At 40.2% G+C, this 16,723-nt stretch overlaps 2 protein-coding genes across 3 annotated transcripts; one reads left to right on the top strand and one right to left on the bottom strand.

Annotated features, from left to right (window-relative positions):
• Positions 1-8: 8 nt before the first annotated feature.
• sart3 (spliceosome associated factor 3, U4/U6 recycling protein) lies at positions 9-11,391 on the bottom strand. Of its 2 annotated transcripts, none has more exons than XM_044195552.1 (19): positions 11,169-11,391; positions 9,857-9,983; positions 9,653-9,757; positions 9,377-9,561; positions 8,917-9,022; positions 6,695-6,819; positions 6,459-6,614; positions 5,665-5,803; positions 5,288-5,395; positions 5,120-5,197; positions 4,974-5,032; positions 4,427-4,536; positions 4,226-4,338; positions 4,047-4,123; positions 3,786-3,960; positions 3,233-3,690; positions 2,603-2,755; positions 2,258-2,445; positions 9-2,145 (listed from the first exon to the last, which is right to left on the bottom strand). In XM_044195552.1, exons 1-19 carry the CDS (start codon positions 11,364-11,366, stop codon positions 1,953-1,955), a joined length of 2,853 nt encoding a protein of 950 aa, XP_044051487.1. In that variant the 5' UTR covers positions 11,367-11,391; the 3' UTR covers positions 9-1,952. The 2 variants fall into 2 exon arrangements, with proteins under 2 accessions (XP_044051487.1, XP_044051488.1); XM_044195553.1 differs by having other exon boundaries at positions 3,233-3,684.
• Positions 11,392-11,565: 174 nt separating this feature from the next.
• Positions 11,566-13,491, top strand: iscu (iron-sulfur cluster assembly enzyme). The gene is made up of 5 exons (XM_044195556.1): positions 11,566-11,701; positions 11,922-12,035; positions 12,128-12,238; positions 12,332-12,410; positions 12,809-13,491. The coding sequence occupies exons 1-5, from the start codon at positions 11,594-11,596 to the stop codon at positions 12,898-12,900; spliced, it is 504 nt and encodes a 167-aa protein (XP_044051491.1). The 5' UTR covers positions 11,566-11,593; the 3' UTR covers positions 12,901-13,491.
• Positions 13,492-16,723: the final 3,232 nt, after the last annotated feature.

Genomic DNA, 16,723 nt, shown 5'->3' with positions numbered 1-16,723 from the left:
TGCTGTGATCAAAGATGATTTACATGATTTTATTAGAACAAGTTTTAGTCCAGAAAAAAAATACATGACATGAATTTTCTTTTTTACGGGATCCAAAAACACAAGGCTATATAATGACAAGCTGGAAAATAAATAGTGATTGAACAAATAAAACTAAAAGTAGCCATTTATTATTTCTCTATACCAAATTCAAAACATTGACTATAGAAATTATACAAAACAGCAATGCACACATACCACCTTTTAGTACTGAACATAAAACAGGTGATTTCTAGAGACCATATTTAGATTTTTTTTTTTAAGATTAGGCCACTGTGGTGAGAGTAATACATATAGCTTGTATTCCATCTGTTCTGAAAACTTAGATTTATATTTATTACAAACTATGGTGACCTTTTTGAAATAGTATACTGAACATTATGTACAGAATTGTTAATATCCAAACAAGACAAGTGGACAAATGGTCAACTCCTAACATGGGAAAACAGAAATGGAAAAACTGCATAGATTCTCTTCTCGTGTGTCGATAGAGCTGCAGACCTAAATAATGTGTCGATGACAGAAACAGCCTCTTTACCCAGAATACTGAAGAGCTGTCAGCTAACTGTGTTCATTCAGAGGGTGAATTCAACTCTACTCAACACAGAAAGAAAACCAGGTCCAAACCACATTTATAAAACTACTTAGGTTTCACTTTGTAACTTTCTCAGGACTAACAGTGTACACACATGTACTTTGTAGCATTTATTATCTTCTAACTCTTTTTAACACCTTAAACTAATTCATGTCTTCTCTTATAATGTAAGAAAAAGCAAACAATTCTAACGTCTGAGACGCTGGAAATAGCAAATAGTTTGAAAACGTGACAAACAATTTTCTGTCAACTGACTAATTGCTGCAGCTCTAAACTGTTAGAAACACTTTTTTATAAACCAAACTAAAGAACAGACGCATTAGTCAGCGATGTCCAGCCACCCAAGCTGCCAATTAGACACATTTCTTCAGTATCAACACCCTGCTTACATGTGCACTCTTTGAATTTTACAAGATGAAGGGAATATGAATCTCTCTTTCGGTCCACAGCACATCAAGTCAGACTCCTATCTAAAACAACATCTGTGATTTGATGATGGAGGTTTTAACCTTGAACAGACAAGTCACATTAACAGTGATGAAAGTGATGAAAATAGAGAAATCATGACCATATACTTAGAGCAGTTCTGTAAATACTATAACTGATATCAAGCGTCAGAAGTGTGACATGATATTAGGGCAGTTTTCATACTGTAATAACATGCCCTCATACCAAGATAAAGCCAATATACAGTTCTATACAGTCAGAATAAAGCACTGCTAGCCTTGTTAGCGGTGTCCTCAGCAGTCAAAATAAGTTACACAACAAAAATCCTAGGTTTCCTAAAAACATCTGGAGAATATGTCTTTATCACTGTAACACATCCAACTTATGTACACACACACCAACTATATTACACCACATCTGAACTTTTGCATATAACCTTTTTAAAACAACTTTCACAAGTTTGGCTGTTTTGAATATTTAAAAAAATACTCTCCCATATCTTTATCTCAGATCCCTTTCACATTACATGACAAAAGAAGATACTTTGCAACATGAGGCGTACAATTTTAGAGACAGTATATTTACACACAAATATGATACACTTTTTTATAAAATAGCTTGACAGCCACCTTCAAACAGACCAAAACGAAAACAATCTGTCACACTGGTGAAAAGTCTTGGTTGAAAAGGTTTGTCATGGAGGGCAGGAGCACGGCGATTAAGGCATTCTCAAAGACCGGATGATGAGAACAAGACTGAGATTAAAGGGAAGCCAGGTAACCAATTACAGAAAAATAACCAACACTATAATCTGTAAGGACACAAGATGGCTTTCAGTGTGAAGGCGGTCGTACTTCGTTTGCTCATCTTCTCACTTACTGAGAAGCATCCTGGCAAAGTCTGAATTTGTCAAAGGTTTAGTCTCTCCAGCAGCATTCACTGCTCCACTGGCTGTTGCTGGCACCTGCTCAGGTGCAGTCCCGTTCTCGACTTTACTTGCAGACCCACTTTGTCGGTGCAGGGAACGAGGGAGTAATGAGAGCTGGGTGCGTCCTCTCCCTCTCCTGGAAAAACAAAAAAACAAAACAGCTGTTTTGGTACAGTTACAGATCTGAGAATGGCAGACTTTCAGAACATTTCAGTTGGTGTGACAGAGAAGCGAGTCAATAAACTTACGATCCATAGGCCTGGCGAGGCATCATGTCTGTCGTGGGCCTGTTGGAACCAGGTTTATCCATCATGTTTCTGCGAGGAGGGTTACTTATAGAAACAGAGATTTTGTTGCCCTCTATATCCGTGCCGTCCATTTTCAGAACTGCCTGAGAAGCCTGGGCTTCATCTGCAAACTCAACATATGCCAGACCCTGCAGAGCCACACAGCGAGTTATTACATCAACAACAGACTCTATACACCTTGACCTTGCTCAGCATCTACATGGTCATAGTTGGCAATCATTAGCTCAATCAGGATGACTATTTCAAGCCAAACATCGGGACACTGTCCTCCTCTTCATGCCTCACCTTAGGTTTTCCTGAGCGATACGTGACCAGACGAACATCTTTGATGGTGCCATGGCTTTTGCACATTTCCTCCAGTTGCTCTTTAGTGCAGGAGAACGGCAGCCCAGAGATGAAGATTTTTTGCTTCTCCATGGATGTGTTGTATTTAAACACCTATGGGGACATTAATGTGAAGTGGTCACTTGTATTGCACGTTATCAGGGTTCCTGCAGGGTTCACAAAGTTAAATTTAAGACTTTAAGACCTTTTTAATACCACATAGAATTCAATTTAAAAACAAAAACCTGTTTACAGTCATACCGGCCAAAGTATGATGGAAAACCAGTGGGGACAATATGACCTACATTTATATTGATTATTACATCACATTTTTTCAGTACCTCTCAGCAGTATATAACAATAATTCCTAATGACATAATTAAATCAATGCGACCTGGATAAGTGGCATAAAATAGACTGATGGATTAACCAATTAAAATGATTTATTTATACAAGTTCAATATTTAAGAATTTGTTTAATACCTTCTAAAGCCTATTTTGAAGAAAATGATTCAATGACTTTTAAGACCTATAGACACTCTGGTTATATATATATATATATTTAAAATGTCTACTTGTGTTCATTTTTACCTTAAAGTCAGGATTTTTGTTTTTGTCTACACAGGGTGACACAAACATGGGCCTGCCCTCCACCTCCCGTCTGTCCAGCTTCAGGGCTTCAGGGACAGACACTGGGGATTCAAACTGTACATAGCCGTAGCCTTTGAAGTTCCCTTTGTTGCTGAAGACAGGGCGAACCTGTTTGATGGGACCACAGATCTCAAACAGCGTCCTGAGCTTTGCCTCTGGCTCCTCCAGGGTGTATGCCAGGTTGCTGATGAAAACGCTGCTGTTATCGTTGCGTAGCTCTGGCTTGTCATCGTTCTGCCTCTGGGCAGCAGCCACAACTCCGTGCTGGGCTTTTTTAGTGCCAGGTGGAGCAGCCTTATAGCCAGGGGGAGCGTTCCTCCCAAAGAGTCCTGTCTCGGTCTCCATGTACTCCTCTGTGGTTTGGTTCCCGTTTCCTCTGTGCCTTTTAGGAGCTTGTTCAGTCACAGAGGGAAAGAAAGATTAGGAAACGCATAATTTGTGTAATTTTTGCTTAAAAATTAAAAGGTTTATCATACAAACTATTTTTATTTACCTGCGTCCTCAGTCCACTCATCCCGATAATCATTGTGGTCTGCTTTCCTCTTCTCCCCAGCTCGAGTTCCCTTCTGGAAACCCTTCTTCGGAGCCTTCTTGTCTGTCTTTGCCTTCCGCCGCTGATCAGCTCTCTCCTCCTCTTGGCGAGCCATGTTGGCTTCTTTCTCAGCCACCTAACAGATGGGCAGAACATGGTAACATTAGCCAAAAGCAGCTAAATGATACACCTGTCCAGTACAACGCTGATATGTGCTCCTACCTTTGCCCGTTGCTCATTAATCCTGTTCAGCCGGGTCTCTGTCTTCTGCACTGCCACATCCCAGTCCTCCAGAGAACCTGTACGTGAGGATGCAAAATACAGAGACGCACTGTAATTCATGAAAATCTTTATTTTTATGTTCACTTTGAGTTTTATATTATCTTTATATTGGGACTCACCTTCCACCCTCTCGAAGGTGAGCAGGACTTCACTCACATGTTCAGGGTAGTCTGAGGTGCACTGAACTGCTCTGTGGAGAGCTTTCCGACAGTGAACAGGGTCTCCATAAGACCTACGGATAAAGTAAAGAATCAAGGTCACCATATACAAGTTTTGGCTAAATGATTAGTCACACAGGCATCAGACATGGATTGACAGACCTTTCAAGGTTATAGTACTCCAGCCACATGTTGGCATATTTGGCATTCCCTTTTGTCATGATACTGTCCCACAGTTCTCTGGCTTTTTGTATGTTCTTGCAGTGGAGGGCCTGGTAGGGAGAAAAAAAAATTAGTTCATTTGTGAAGTTAATTTGTATCTTTAATAGTATAATTCATCTAGAACTATCACATTTTGGGAAAAGTAAATTTAATTTAGCTTTTTAGTCCTTTACCATGTATCTCAGTGTGCCTTTAGTAGTGATATCATTATGCTTCAAGGTTAGTAAATCAAGTAGATGTACACACTTGAGCTATTATTAAGTTTAAAATGGACAAGATCATTGCCTTTATCCTATGATTCTATATTTAGGTCAGCAGCTACACAATAAGGAAATTTTACTTTAAAAAACAAACACAAAATTAAGACAACAATAAATATTATAGGTCAAAATAACAAAAAAAGATTAAGTACAGGGTTAAACACAATTCAACATACTGTAACAGAAATCCAACTCTTGAAAATGGTTGTCATAGTAACACTGCTTACCTCTATCCTTGCCCAGATCTGCATTATCATACAAGACGGATCTCCACTTTCACCAAACCCTACAGTTAAACAAGACAATGAATTATATGAAAACAAAACCAAGAATACCACAAAAATAAATCTCAGTCGGACTCAAATCCACCTACTTTCTTCAACATCTTGTTTCATGTAGTCTAGAGACCGAGAGAAAGCTCCTCGTAATTCCTCTAACTCTTTACTTGATTCTGCAATAAAGGAAACACCATTAGCAAGGGAACAACGAGTGAATTAAATAGTTTCCAAACACAAAGACAAATTCAGACAACTGCTCTCACCTTTGCTGAAATCCACACGTCTCCTCAGGTAGTCAAGGTACGCCTGCCAAATCTCCACATAATCTGTCGCTTGAATGAAACCTGCATTCAGCGCCTTTTCAAAAACATCTGTGAAGAAGACAAATAAACTACATGATAAGGCCAAGCAAGTTCCAATATACCAAAATAAGGGTCTGGGATATTTCCCCATACGAGCACTAGTATTTAAAACATATTCAAGATAGTCATGGCTTCCCAACATTCTCATAGTTCTGCATCTTTCATAGTCAGACTCACAAATTCATAAATAACTTCAAAAATAAATAAATAAAAACACAGAAACTGTCAAAACAGCAAAAGAGTCATCCTCTCAACAGCTTCACACTGCACTCTGTTACCTGAGACAGTCTGATGGTCAGCTCCATGCCTCTCCAGAGCTTGCAGGTAGCTCTTCCACAGACCCATGGCCCAGGGGCAGTTCCTGACGGCACGTTCATGAGTGGAAAGAACCAAGTCTTTGATCTTCAGCTGACGATCCTGTAGAGCCCAGAGGAAACAAACAAAATGATTCAAATAATCTTAAACAATATAAAAGATTTGTTTACTGAAGATTTGAAGAGTCACTTTAATAAGCAATTTTTTCTAACATCCCACCAGATCTTCCTTCATTACCATAAAGTATATTAATATACGCTGGTTGTTTTTACTCGCTGCTAAACACTAAGGAAACCAGCCAAACCATTAACATTGAAATGTGAGTGTATTATTTAACATAATAGGGATCTGGACACTTTTTTGAAAAAAACTTGGCTATTCTAACGATACTGTGGCAACAAGGAAATCCAATAATACAATAAAATAAGAACCATTTTAAATGGAATCATTTTGCTTTTTCAGATGAGTAAAATGATTATCAACCGGATGGTCATTGTCAGACCCATTAATCAATTTCAAGAGGAGCTCTTCACTGGCTGTGATTTATCAAGATAAGTCAGTGCAACATTGTGATCATAGTTGTTTAGCCCTTGCTGGCAGACGATGGAGTTGGCAAGTTTTAGGCGCTGATTAAGAGCAGTCAGACTGGGAGGTAATGGCATGTGAAACGAGTCCTAACTCTACACAGCAAACATTACAGTCTGACTGGGAGCCCTTTAAAAAGACAGCAAAATGCCAAACACTGACCAATACTCACAAGATAGGTGGTGCATTTTGCCCACATGTCTGGTACCAGGCAGTTCTCTGCCAGAGTTCGCTCGAAGGTTATCTGGATCCTTGCTGGGTCGCCCTCCTTTAGTTCAAAGTCGATGTAGGCCTGATACTCGGCCAGTTTAGGAGGTTCTGCTACCAGCTGCAACAGCATGCAGATGTTATACATTGCAAAAAATGCACATTATTTAAGAGGTTAGAAAATCGATGCAAATCAGTTACCAGTGACTCTTCAAAAGATCTGCACTTCTCCATCTGCTCCAAAGCCTTTTTGTACTGATATATGACCGTCTCAGGCACCCCATGTTCAGACCACTCCTCATACTCTGCATAGGTGGCTTCCATGTCTACAAAGCAACAGAGGACAATTGTCTTAAAGTTTAAGGGCACTTTTCCTTTTTTCAACATTATCAATAAGGATACATACACCACATACAGTATTTACAAAACGTACAAGTGTAACATTGAGAAGTATACATTTTAAAGAGGCCATATTAAGCTTTTTGGGGGTTTCCCTTTCCTTTAGTGTGTTACATAGCTTTTTGGTGCATATAAAACGTCTGCAAAGTAAGAAAGCCCAAAGGACAGTTTTGGTCATTTTTAAAATTTAGTAGTAAGGGTCCTGTGGTATTAGAGAAATATACCATGTTCCTTCACAAAGGTTTTATGTAATTTCACAGTTTAAACAGGTGATATGAAAAACTTGCATTTAGGAGAGTCAAAAAACCTGGTTCATTTAACACCCTGACTATGAAGACGTGAAAGAGTTTTGCTAGTAATCCTTTACTACAGGTATTATATAATGACTGGAAGCAACACAAGACATTTCTCTGTTTCAGTCAAACTTTATTACAGTGTTGACAGATCACAAGACAAGTTATACAATATTCTCTACATCATTTCAAAAAGGTATCAAACATAATCTCTAGCTGATGAACATTTTAAAACATAAATATGGAAGTTACTCTGAAACATGGACACAGTACAGTTCTCAAAGCAGCTGCAGATACTTCGGTTACTGAGCAGTTTTTCAACTAAAGCAGCAAGTTACTTTATAAGATCAGCAATTCCTTCAGTTATGTTGACATGGTAACTTACAGGATAAAGTCTATTCCAGGCAGGTCGCTGCTTCATTATGGTGTCACTGGTCTGACTAATGTGTAGTCAGGATAATGCACTGGGACAGGACTTACTACACTATTGATTACTTTAGTGGGTTTATTAGTTTTCATTTTACCAGAAATAATCGCTTGACTAATGTTTCACATTATCTGTTGTTTCATACCATACTTTCGATCCCCACATCCTGGCAGATAATGTAAGTGTTTACATTACATACTGTGCTACGTGCATATGCTAACACGTTACCCCGTAGAGCCTCACAACAAATACTTTGTACTTCACTGGGCTCTGTAGGTCACTTCTCACAAATGTCCCTGTAAAAACAAACGTAAAACAGAGTGTATGTTTAGAGAGTTTAGGCATAAATACAAACTTAACATTATGTGACAGAGATATAAATAACTTTAGCAGTATTTACCTGAGGAAAACATCACGGAAAATTTTAATCTTGATTGCTGATGTTTTTCATTTCTTCCCGATTTCGGATCAGATTCCAGATCGAACATGTGCAGTGGTGGAGTTTTTGGTTTAGAAGCGGTTATTGCAGTGATATTCACGGTAGAAGTGCAGCTAAACTCGGTTACAGTGATCAGCGGAGCAGATGCAGAGGTTGGTTTGGCGGTGCCTGCTCAAGCCTGTGGGAGCAGACCAATCAGGGCAGACTGGGATTTTCGGGAGGGGGGCCTTAAAGAGAGAGGAGCTAAAACGGAATATTTCAGACAGAGGCTGAAAAGCGGTGCTGCAGCAATGTACAGTATGAGAAAAATGTGTTTTTTGAAAATTAAGGCATGTAAAGCTATTCTAGTAGACCACCCAAATAAAATGATGAACCTGAAAATGTGCATAATATGGCGTCTTTGAGTTAGTGTGTTGCAGGAATGTAAATTTGCGTTTTATCGTATACTGCCTAATCTCGGTCGCATACTTTAGTGAGCAATACAACTTTAGTGAGCAATACAACAAGTGAGAAGTTCTGAAGAAAGAAAGGGTTTTACACATTTCAGAAATGTTGCTGGTCTCCATTCAGCTGGGCCAGAAAACAACAACACAATACTGGACCATCTGGCTATCTCTAGTCCACTCCTGAAATAAACTGAAAGCATGGTCATGGCCTGGAAAGGAGTGCTCTCTTTCTGAATCTAAATGGCATTTCAAAAGCCACGTCACAACCGCGCTACACTCAACTTATCCCACAAGGTAGCATTATCTTTTTAAATGGGGTATTTCACAGTTTTTCAGATGGGCCATGACACACAGCCCTAACAACAGGAATCTTGCCCATTTTACAGCAGCACGTCTGGAAAGAAAGGCGTCTTGCTTACCCATTAAGGGGATGGCCAGCTGCCGGCGAAACAGTGTATGGATTCGCTCAAGCTGAGCGTTGAGCAGCTCCTGCTCCTCGCGGCTGGGAATCCTGCCAGGGGGAGGCTGAGAGGAAATGCAGTAGAGAAAATGGTGTCAAATTTAGCAAAAGCCCATTTAGTCTAACATCAAAGGAATTCAATTCAGCATTTAAACGTATTTGTATTTATTCTGAGTTAAGGGAGTGGATTATCATTCAAAAGCATTGATTAATACCATACTATACTTAAATACTGTACTAGAGTAAAATGTTTTTAAATTTAACAAGTGTCTATCTTGTCTAATACTGTTTTTAAAAATCCATTGTTCAAAATAAATCTCTCTCTCTCTCTCTCTCATATACATGCAATCAAACAGCAACAAAAACTGAGCATGTGTTTGACCACTGATAATATCTCTCCTAGTGATGGAAACACTAACCTGTACTGTGGACAGAATGGCGTTCTCAAACTCTCTGTACGCCTCCCACACCGTCTGTCCCTTAATCATGTGAAGCCCCACAGCTGTCACAGCTCTCTCAAAGATGGATCTCACCTTGTCTATGCCACCGGGTGAGCCCATGCCACCAATTGAATACTGAGCATATTCAAGCCAGATATCTGGACCTGGGTATAAATGACACAGAATTATATATTAAGATCGTGTAAGGACTGAATGTCATATCAAAAGGCAGTAACAATTGTGCGATGCACTCACAGATATAGTCCTTTACAGCTCTCTCAAAAAGTTCATATACTTTCTCCCGGTTTGGCTCCTCCTCATTCAGACGGATCTCATCCTTGAGCCAGTCTAGCCAGATCTCTGCAGCATTCAACAAAATGTGGTTTAAATTGCAAATAATGCAGAGCTGCTGTCAAATGATTCTTCTGACCCCAAAGCTGTATTCAGACATACACCAACCTTCAGTGAGTGGGAACAGTTCACTCATCTTCTGCCTTGCCTTTCGCAGACGGAAAAGCTCTCCCTCCTGCTTCAGTAGTTTGATGAGATCCACATGGCAGTTGTAGTCGAAAGCATTGATTGACAGCTGGAAAATCACACGAAGATGAAACGGGCTAAGACATTGAACAATACAATTAAATATATCCTAATTAACTTGTGCTACTTCTGTATTTATTTAGCAGTGATTTAGTACCACATATATCTCATTTATGTCACACAGATTAAATCATGACATTATCAATCTAACATGTTTAACAATTTACACAATGACACACAAACGGGTTGGTGCAATATATACAATACTCAGACATGCAGTTGCTAATTTATTAGGTATACCTAGCTAATACTAATCTGACTAGTCTAGCATATTCTACCTTTATGAATCTTATAATGTTCAGTTAGAAAGGTGTTGATTCAACTTTATGGTCATTTTGGAGGTTGTAGTTTGGTTTTACAGAGAGGTGTTTCTAATATTTTGTTAATTCATCCTAGAGAGGGTAGACTAAATATTACGTTTCACTTCTCAGTACAATATAAAGCAATGCAATTCACCAGCACCACAAACTGCAGCCTCCAAAATCATCATAAAGTTGAAGCAACACCTCTTTAAAATAGCTTTAAACAAAACTTTACCGTTATAACAGTCATGAAGATGGGATTTGTTGCAGGGCTGTTGTATTAGTTTTAGCTAGGTGTACCTATTAAAATGATAAACTGAGTGTAACGTAAAGTAATGCAGCAGTAACGTTATAAACTTTGTTTTCTCTCTGCTGTAATAGTGGAAGCACAGACTACAGCATTTATTGTGTTTTCAATTATGAAAAATGTTATGAGACGTTATCAATCCATCTGATTTAACACTTTACAGGTGACACTCAAAGTTAGGACGGTGTGTACTTTATATTTGCACATGTACTTTCTCTCTAACTACACTGGAAGCTGTAGTGTCATACATGTCTCAGTCTCAGATAGTAAAAAAAAGGCGCGTGTGACACGAGACAAGCCATTAGCATCACACATTAGCAGGGCAGCTAGCTAATCACGACAGCTATGTGAATGACGTCGTATCATACGCGCTCATTTAATTGTTTTGGACAGCAGCAGCTAACATAAGTAGCTATATTTTCAGTTTCTATTAAACCAGAGCAGCTAACTTTAAATTTAAAGCTGCGGACTTATTGTAGTGGACTGTGTTTACCATCCATTCATTCTCATTAGCTCGTCGGCTAGCGCTAGTTAACTAAGCTTGGCTTGGTTGTTGGCTAATTACCTGCTCCTCCAACCGCTGGATTTCGGCTTCATTTTCTTTCTCATCTTCCGACGAATCGTCCACTTCGTCTTCTGAATTTTCTACTCCCATGCCCTCCTCCTCCTCTTCGTCCGATTCCATCGCCCTCTCCTCCATCCCTGCGTGTTCCTCCTCCATATCTTGCAACTGCGTTTGCTCTGCGTTGCTTGGTGCTGCCATGTTGGAAATGCTGTCTGCCTGGTAACAAGGTAACAAGCTAACAAGCCAGGAGTATCGTGAGAGGTGGAGCCTGACACTGAACTCACCGAGGATCCCCTAACGTGTAACGGCTACTGTTAGCCTCTAGTGGGGGCTCCTTCATCAGTGAAACCTTCCTTGTTCACTTGTCAACATAAGTGGTCGTTTTCACTCGTGCGCACTCGTTGATTTCCGTTCATCATCGGTATATGAACATGGCGATCGTTTCCTTACGAAGCTCTGCGTCCTCGCTGTTGTTGTTTAGCAGAAGATTGTTCAACCCGCAGCTGAATGCTCTCTGTTCATATCACGAAAAGGTAACAAATTAAATGTGTTTTTAAACTATTAACTCATAATTGTAACCAACCCATGTCACAAGAGTTTCATTGACAGTTAGCATAACTTAGCTCCGTGTGTGTTGTCTGACAGTAGGTGTAACAGTTAGCTAACTTTACCAGCCTTGTCCTATCTTTTTAACACATGACTCAAAACAACAGAGCAACGATATATCATTTTCTCTTTGTGACGTTCCTCAAGGTGGTGGACCACTACGAAAACCCAAGAAATGTGGGCTCTTTAGACAAAAACAACAAGAATGTGGGGACTGGATTGGTGGGTGCACCAGCCTGTGGTGATGTAATGAAACTTCAGGTAAGTTGGAGGTCAAGAGCAGGGATTCACTACAGCTGTCACGACTTCCAACTTCCTTTTGTACTAGGTGTTTGACTCTATGCCGTTTCCAGATCCAGGTGGACGAAAACGGCAAGATTGTCGATGCAAGATTTAAGACATTTGGCTGCGGCTCAGCCATTGCCTCCAGTTCTCTAGTAACGGAGTGGGTGAAGGGGAAGTCGGTGAGTTGGTATAACAACAGATGAAAAGAAATTACAGGAGAACAATGGTTTTACGTCCTGCTTTTTTGTTGAAGATCTGCTGTCATCCTGTAGGTTAATGAAGCTCTGAAGATCAAGAACACAGACATTGCCAAAGAACTCTGCCTTCCTCCAGTCAAGCTTCATTGCTCTAGTGAGTTCAAAGCAATACAATTTATAAAAAAAAAAAAAAAAAAAAACTTAATAAACATAAAGATGGATGACAAATTAAAGGAAAAGCCAAAAGCAAAGTGTCTCAGTAAGACACAACGAGCCACCACAACACCTTCAATGCGCCGTGAAATAAATTCTACAAATTTCTGAATCTCAACTGGAGGAATGAACACCATTATCCCAAAATATATTCCCTCATTTGGTGTTTTTCGTACATTTTAAACTATTCAGTTTGACGTTGCTCAACTAATTTCTTCAGGTTTTTCCTATAATTTGTTACCTGGCTGTATATTTCTTGGTCAAAACAGGGGGAAAAGCTATTTCTGGGATACATTGCATGCTCAAAGTGTTTCTAAAACCTCACTCCTTTTCTTTCAGTGCTTGCAGAAGATGCCATAAAAGCAGCGCTGTCAGACTACAGACTAAAACAACAGGACAAGAAGGAGGAATGTGTACAAGCCACCAGTTAATATGTTGTTATTAACTATCAATTATGGGCCCTGTAATGTTTCACTGCAGTGCTGTTTGAAAGGTTGGTTACCGTAATACTACATCAGGTTTTGCACCCTTCTGGGAGTTTTATACCCTTAAAAATCTCCATGTGCAAGGGTTGTGGGGTCACTCTCTTGAATTCAAGCTAAGATTCCCATATTGTTCAAGTGCCAGGTGTTTATGGTGTTTATTTGTTTTTCATCAGAAAATCAGAAATTGTTTCCTAATTGATTTTGGAGTCGAAAGTTCATGATGAATAATTTAAGATAACTGATCCCTAAATTTAAACAAGGGAGCTCAACATTGTTGTTACTCTGCAGCACTTTTCTACACAGAACACAAACAAGATACGTCATAAATCAGAATCTATAGGCCCAGGTGTGTTTTTGTTTTGTATATTTTTTGGCATTTGGGCTTTAATTGGCTTGATTGTAAAAGATCACTGGTCTCTCGCGGAGGATTCAGTATGAAAATGCAGTTAGGTCATCAGCTAAAGTATACATACAAAAACATAATACAGATTATTGTATGAGACTGTGTGCTTGTTGTCAATTAAATTAGTAAAAACATTTTCAGTGTGTCTTTGCTGATGTCATCCACCAGATCCTACATTAAGCGGAGCCACCCTCTGTTGGCGCAGAAGTACCTTTTTCAGTACAAGTAGCACTGCCAGTATTAGGAGAGATACTAATACACATAATATAGCGAGCAGTGAGATGAACACTGCAGAATCTGGTTGTGTGAAAGGTCGTGGGTTGGGAGTGGGCCAGGGTGCATCTCTGTTTGTGGAAAGCAAAGATCGTGTCCCTTCAGCAGAGGTTGCATTAATCTGAGGGTACCGACCTGTGATGTCTCTGCATTTCTGTTCCTTATCAGGGAGAGAAGTAGTGGTTTCTAAATGGGGTGGGCTGACTGATTGTGTTTTATTTAGGGACAAACACGTCTCATAGGTAAACGTCTCTAAAGAGTAGTGTTCAAGTAATACACGAGTCTTGGGAGCATCTTTGGAAAGGAATCCAACAGTGTTTCTTTGTGATATTTGCTCTGACAAGTTTCCCAAATACCTCTTGTTCTCAAATGAGTTTGGTCCCATGGGCTTCACTGTCAGCGTCTCCAGCTTTCTCTCCAGTGCAAAGTTGAGCTCCAGTTGGCGTGTCCCCTCATGTGGCTTCAGGACATGAGGACAGATCGCCATGACGGAGAGGTTCAGAAGCAGACTGTGAGCGAGATGGACAGGCTCGGTGCACACCAGGTCTGTGGCCATCTTCAGCCTACCACTCAGCAACCAACGGTAAAGATACAAAATGTCACACTCGCACACCCACAGGTTGTTGTTGAGGTCCACAGATTTAAGACGTGGCAGTCCGTCGAAGGCTCTCTCTGGGACTGAACGCAGGCAGTTGCTGTTGATCTTCAGGACCTGCAGGTTGATGAGGGCGGACAGCGAGGGAAGGTCCAGGACAGAGATGCAGTTTGCTGAAAGGTCTAAATGGGTCAGTGATGGAGGAAGATTCAGAGGGAGGCTTGTAAGCTTGTTCCCCTTCAGTGTCAAGACCTGCAGCTTGTTAAGACCCTGAAGTGCCCCGGGTTGGATGGCACGTATGCGGTTGTCCTCCAGATCCAGGCGAGTGAGGTTCCCCAGTTGCCGCAGGGCGCCTGAGGTGATATAAGTGATGCGGTTTTCTTGCAGTAGTAGGGACTCCAGGCTGGGAGGCAGGCCGCGAGGGAAGCGGGCTAGCAGATTGTGACTGAGGCTGAGCTCTTGCAGGCCAGAGAAGGGCCGGAGCAGGTGGTCCACGTTACATAGCTGGTTTCTGGCTACGGATAGAGCTGAGGTACTGAGAGGGACAGAGCGAGGAAGTGACCTGAGACCCAGAGACTCGCACAAAACCAAAAATCCTGGGCGAGAACAGCAGCAGCCGGGAGGACAGGGAGACATTGTGAGGCAGGCTGGAGGACAGATGCAGAGCACCAGTAGGACACCACATCTGCACCAAAGCATGACTCACTGCGAGGAATAATGGAGGAGAGACGACCACATCAGATACATACAGAGTAAACGATGTCAGGAAACATTCTCACTTACTTAAACAAAAAAAGGGGGCCCACTTTATAATAAGGCATCCCTTTTTAAGGTTTGTAAGTTGTAATTAATGGCTTTATTAATGGTTAATAAATAATGTTTTATGGACCAGATATGAGACATTAACAAGAGGTTGTGAAAAACATCTGCCGAGTGTTAGTCCTCCTCCAGCATGACACATTTGTCTTTTTACCTCTTGAATTCACCAGGTAGACTGATCTGATGGACTGTTTGACCTCTGACCTTTTTAAAAGAGAGCTGCTTGATGAAAATCCATATATTAACAACGTATTAACATTTACAACCTCAGACTTGATGGGTTATTATAAGAACCACCTATTAATGATAATTTAACATTTATAATTACAGATGAATTACCACCTTTTGCTGTTGGCTTATTAGGCATGAGAAGCCTGTGAGCCTTTATTAATGAATAAGCCATTAACTGGGTTAATGGCATATTAGAAAGTGAGAAACGAGCAATGACTTGCCTTTTAGTGACTCACCAGCTAGAAAGATATTTCACAGATTTTTCACATCATTAAATGATGTATTAACCATTTATAAAGCCATTATTAACAACTTATAAATGCTTATAAAAGGTGACTTATTAGAATGCGGTACCAAAAAATAAAGAAAGAAATAAAGGCCCATGCACTTACCATTTTTCTATTCGTGTATTATCTGCTCCTCCGAGGAGACAGGCAGGCTTGTCACCTCATGGTCCTTATATGATCTAAAGATAACTATTGTTGCTGCTGTTGAGAATTCCAGGCAGATGCTCATCAAAGTTTAATGACAGCCTTAAGGTGCTGTATTACCTATTCTGGATCCTCTTCACCATTCAGATTAATTGAGAGGTGCTATTGTTTGTCAGTGGCAGACAGTGAAAAGGGTCAAAATATATAGAGCAAGAAGTTCAGCAATAGACATTATGTAAAAAAAGAAAAGGAAAAAAAGAAACCACACAGGTGTCCCAAATATTCCCTTATGGGGTTACCAAAGGTCGAGGTTCCTACAACTCAGACAGTGAATCTGGCAAACAGGCCTCGGTCAGAGAGCGATGCTGGGTGGTCCTGTGGCCGTGTGTCTTCCCGTCACCTGGTGGGAAGAGTGAAAGTGAAGGGGTAGTATTTTCTCGAATTATTTAGCACCTCATTGACAAAAGAGCGGGGAATCTGACCCTGGTGCGAGGCTCTGTCAGGGCTCAGGTTTCAGCCGCCACAGGGTTACGCCTGCTTTTGAGCTGCTGTGCTGTCATCTTTGAGGTTCAATCTTTGGCAAGTTGACCCACATATGATTCTTTTGAACTTGATGAACTTGAACTTTATTCAAAAATGGTTTGTGCTTAAGCAATATTTAATCACATTTTAATACATTTGTAATGGATTTTAATAATAGATTTCAGATGTGATCAGAATGTATATCAAAGATGGTAGATATAATGTAAAAATAAATGCATTAACATTTATATAACTGATAAATCAATACTTGTTATGTTCACATGAGGGCAGTATTTTATTGCTCATTTAAAATATGCACATTATTTATTTGACTTTTTGTTTGAACTTCACTGGAACAAATCAGTGTCACCAAGATTTGTATAGACAATGCATGAGCTCTTGTTTTGGAGCAAAGGGCTCTGTATGTATCTGGTTTGCTGCTGTTGAAATATTTAAACAATCTTGAACAGTAGCCAGTGAAGGACAAAGGGGGCC

This window comes from Siniperca chuatsi, linkage group LG5 (genome assembly GCF_020085105.1).
Source record: "Siniperca chuatsi isolate FFG_IHB_CAS linkage group LG5, ASM2008510v1, whole genome shotgun sequence".
Taxonomy (NCBI): domain Eukaryota; kingdom Metazoa; phylum Chordata; class Actinopteri; order Centrarchiformes; family Sinipercidae; genus Siniperca; species Siniperca chuatsi.
Note: the sequence above shows the minus strand (reverse complement) of the source record. Positions and strands in the feature narration are given on the sequence as shown.

Bases quoted from the DNA above. Each gene is read 5' to 3' on its own strand.
- iscu (XM_044195556.1), top strand. From the start codon at position 11,594: ATGAACATGGCGATCGTTTCCTTACGAAGCTCTGCGTCCTCGCTGTTG. The intron at 11,702-11,921 runs GTAACAAATTAA...ACGTTCCTCAAG, and splicing joins TCTGTTCATATCACGAAAAG to GTGGTGGACCACTACGAAAA. The intron at 12,411-12,808 runs GTGAGTTCAAAG...CTTTTCTTTCAG, and splicing joins AGTCAAGCTTCATTGCTCTA to TGCTTGCAGAAGATGCCATA.
- sart3 (XM_044195552.1), bottom strand. From the start codon at position 11,366: ATGGCAGCACCAAGCAACGCAGAGCAAACGCAGTTGCAAGATATGGAG. The intron at 6,615-6,694 runs GTAACTGATTTG...ATGCTGTTGCAG, and splicing joins GATCTTTTGAAGAGTCACTG to CTGGTAGCAGAACCTCCTAA. The intron at 5,033-5,119 runs GTAGGTGGATTT...GTTTAACTGTAG, and splicing joins GAAACAAGATGTTGAAGAAA to GGTTTGGTGAAAGTGGAGAT.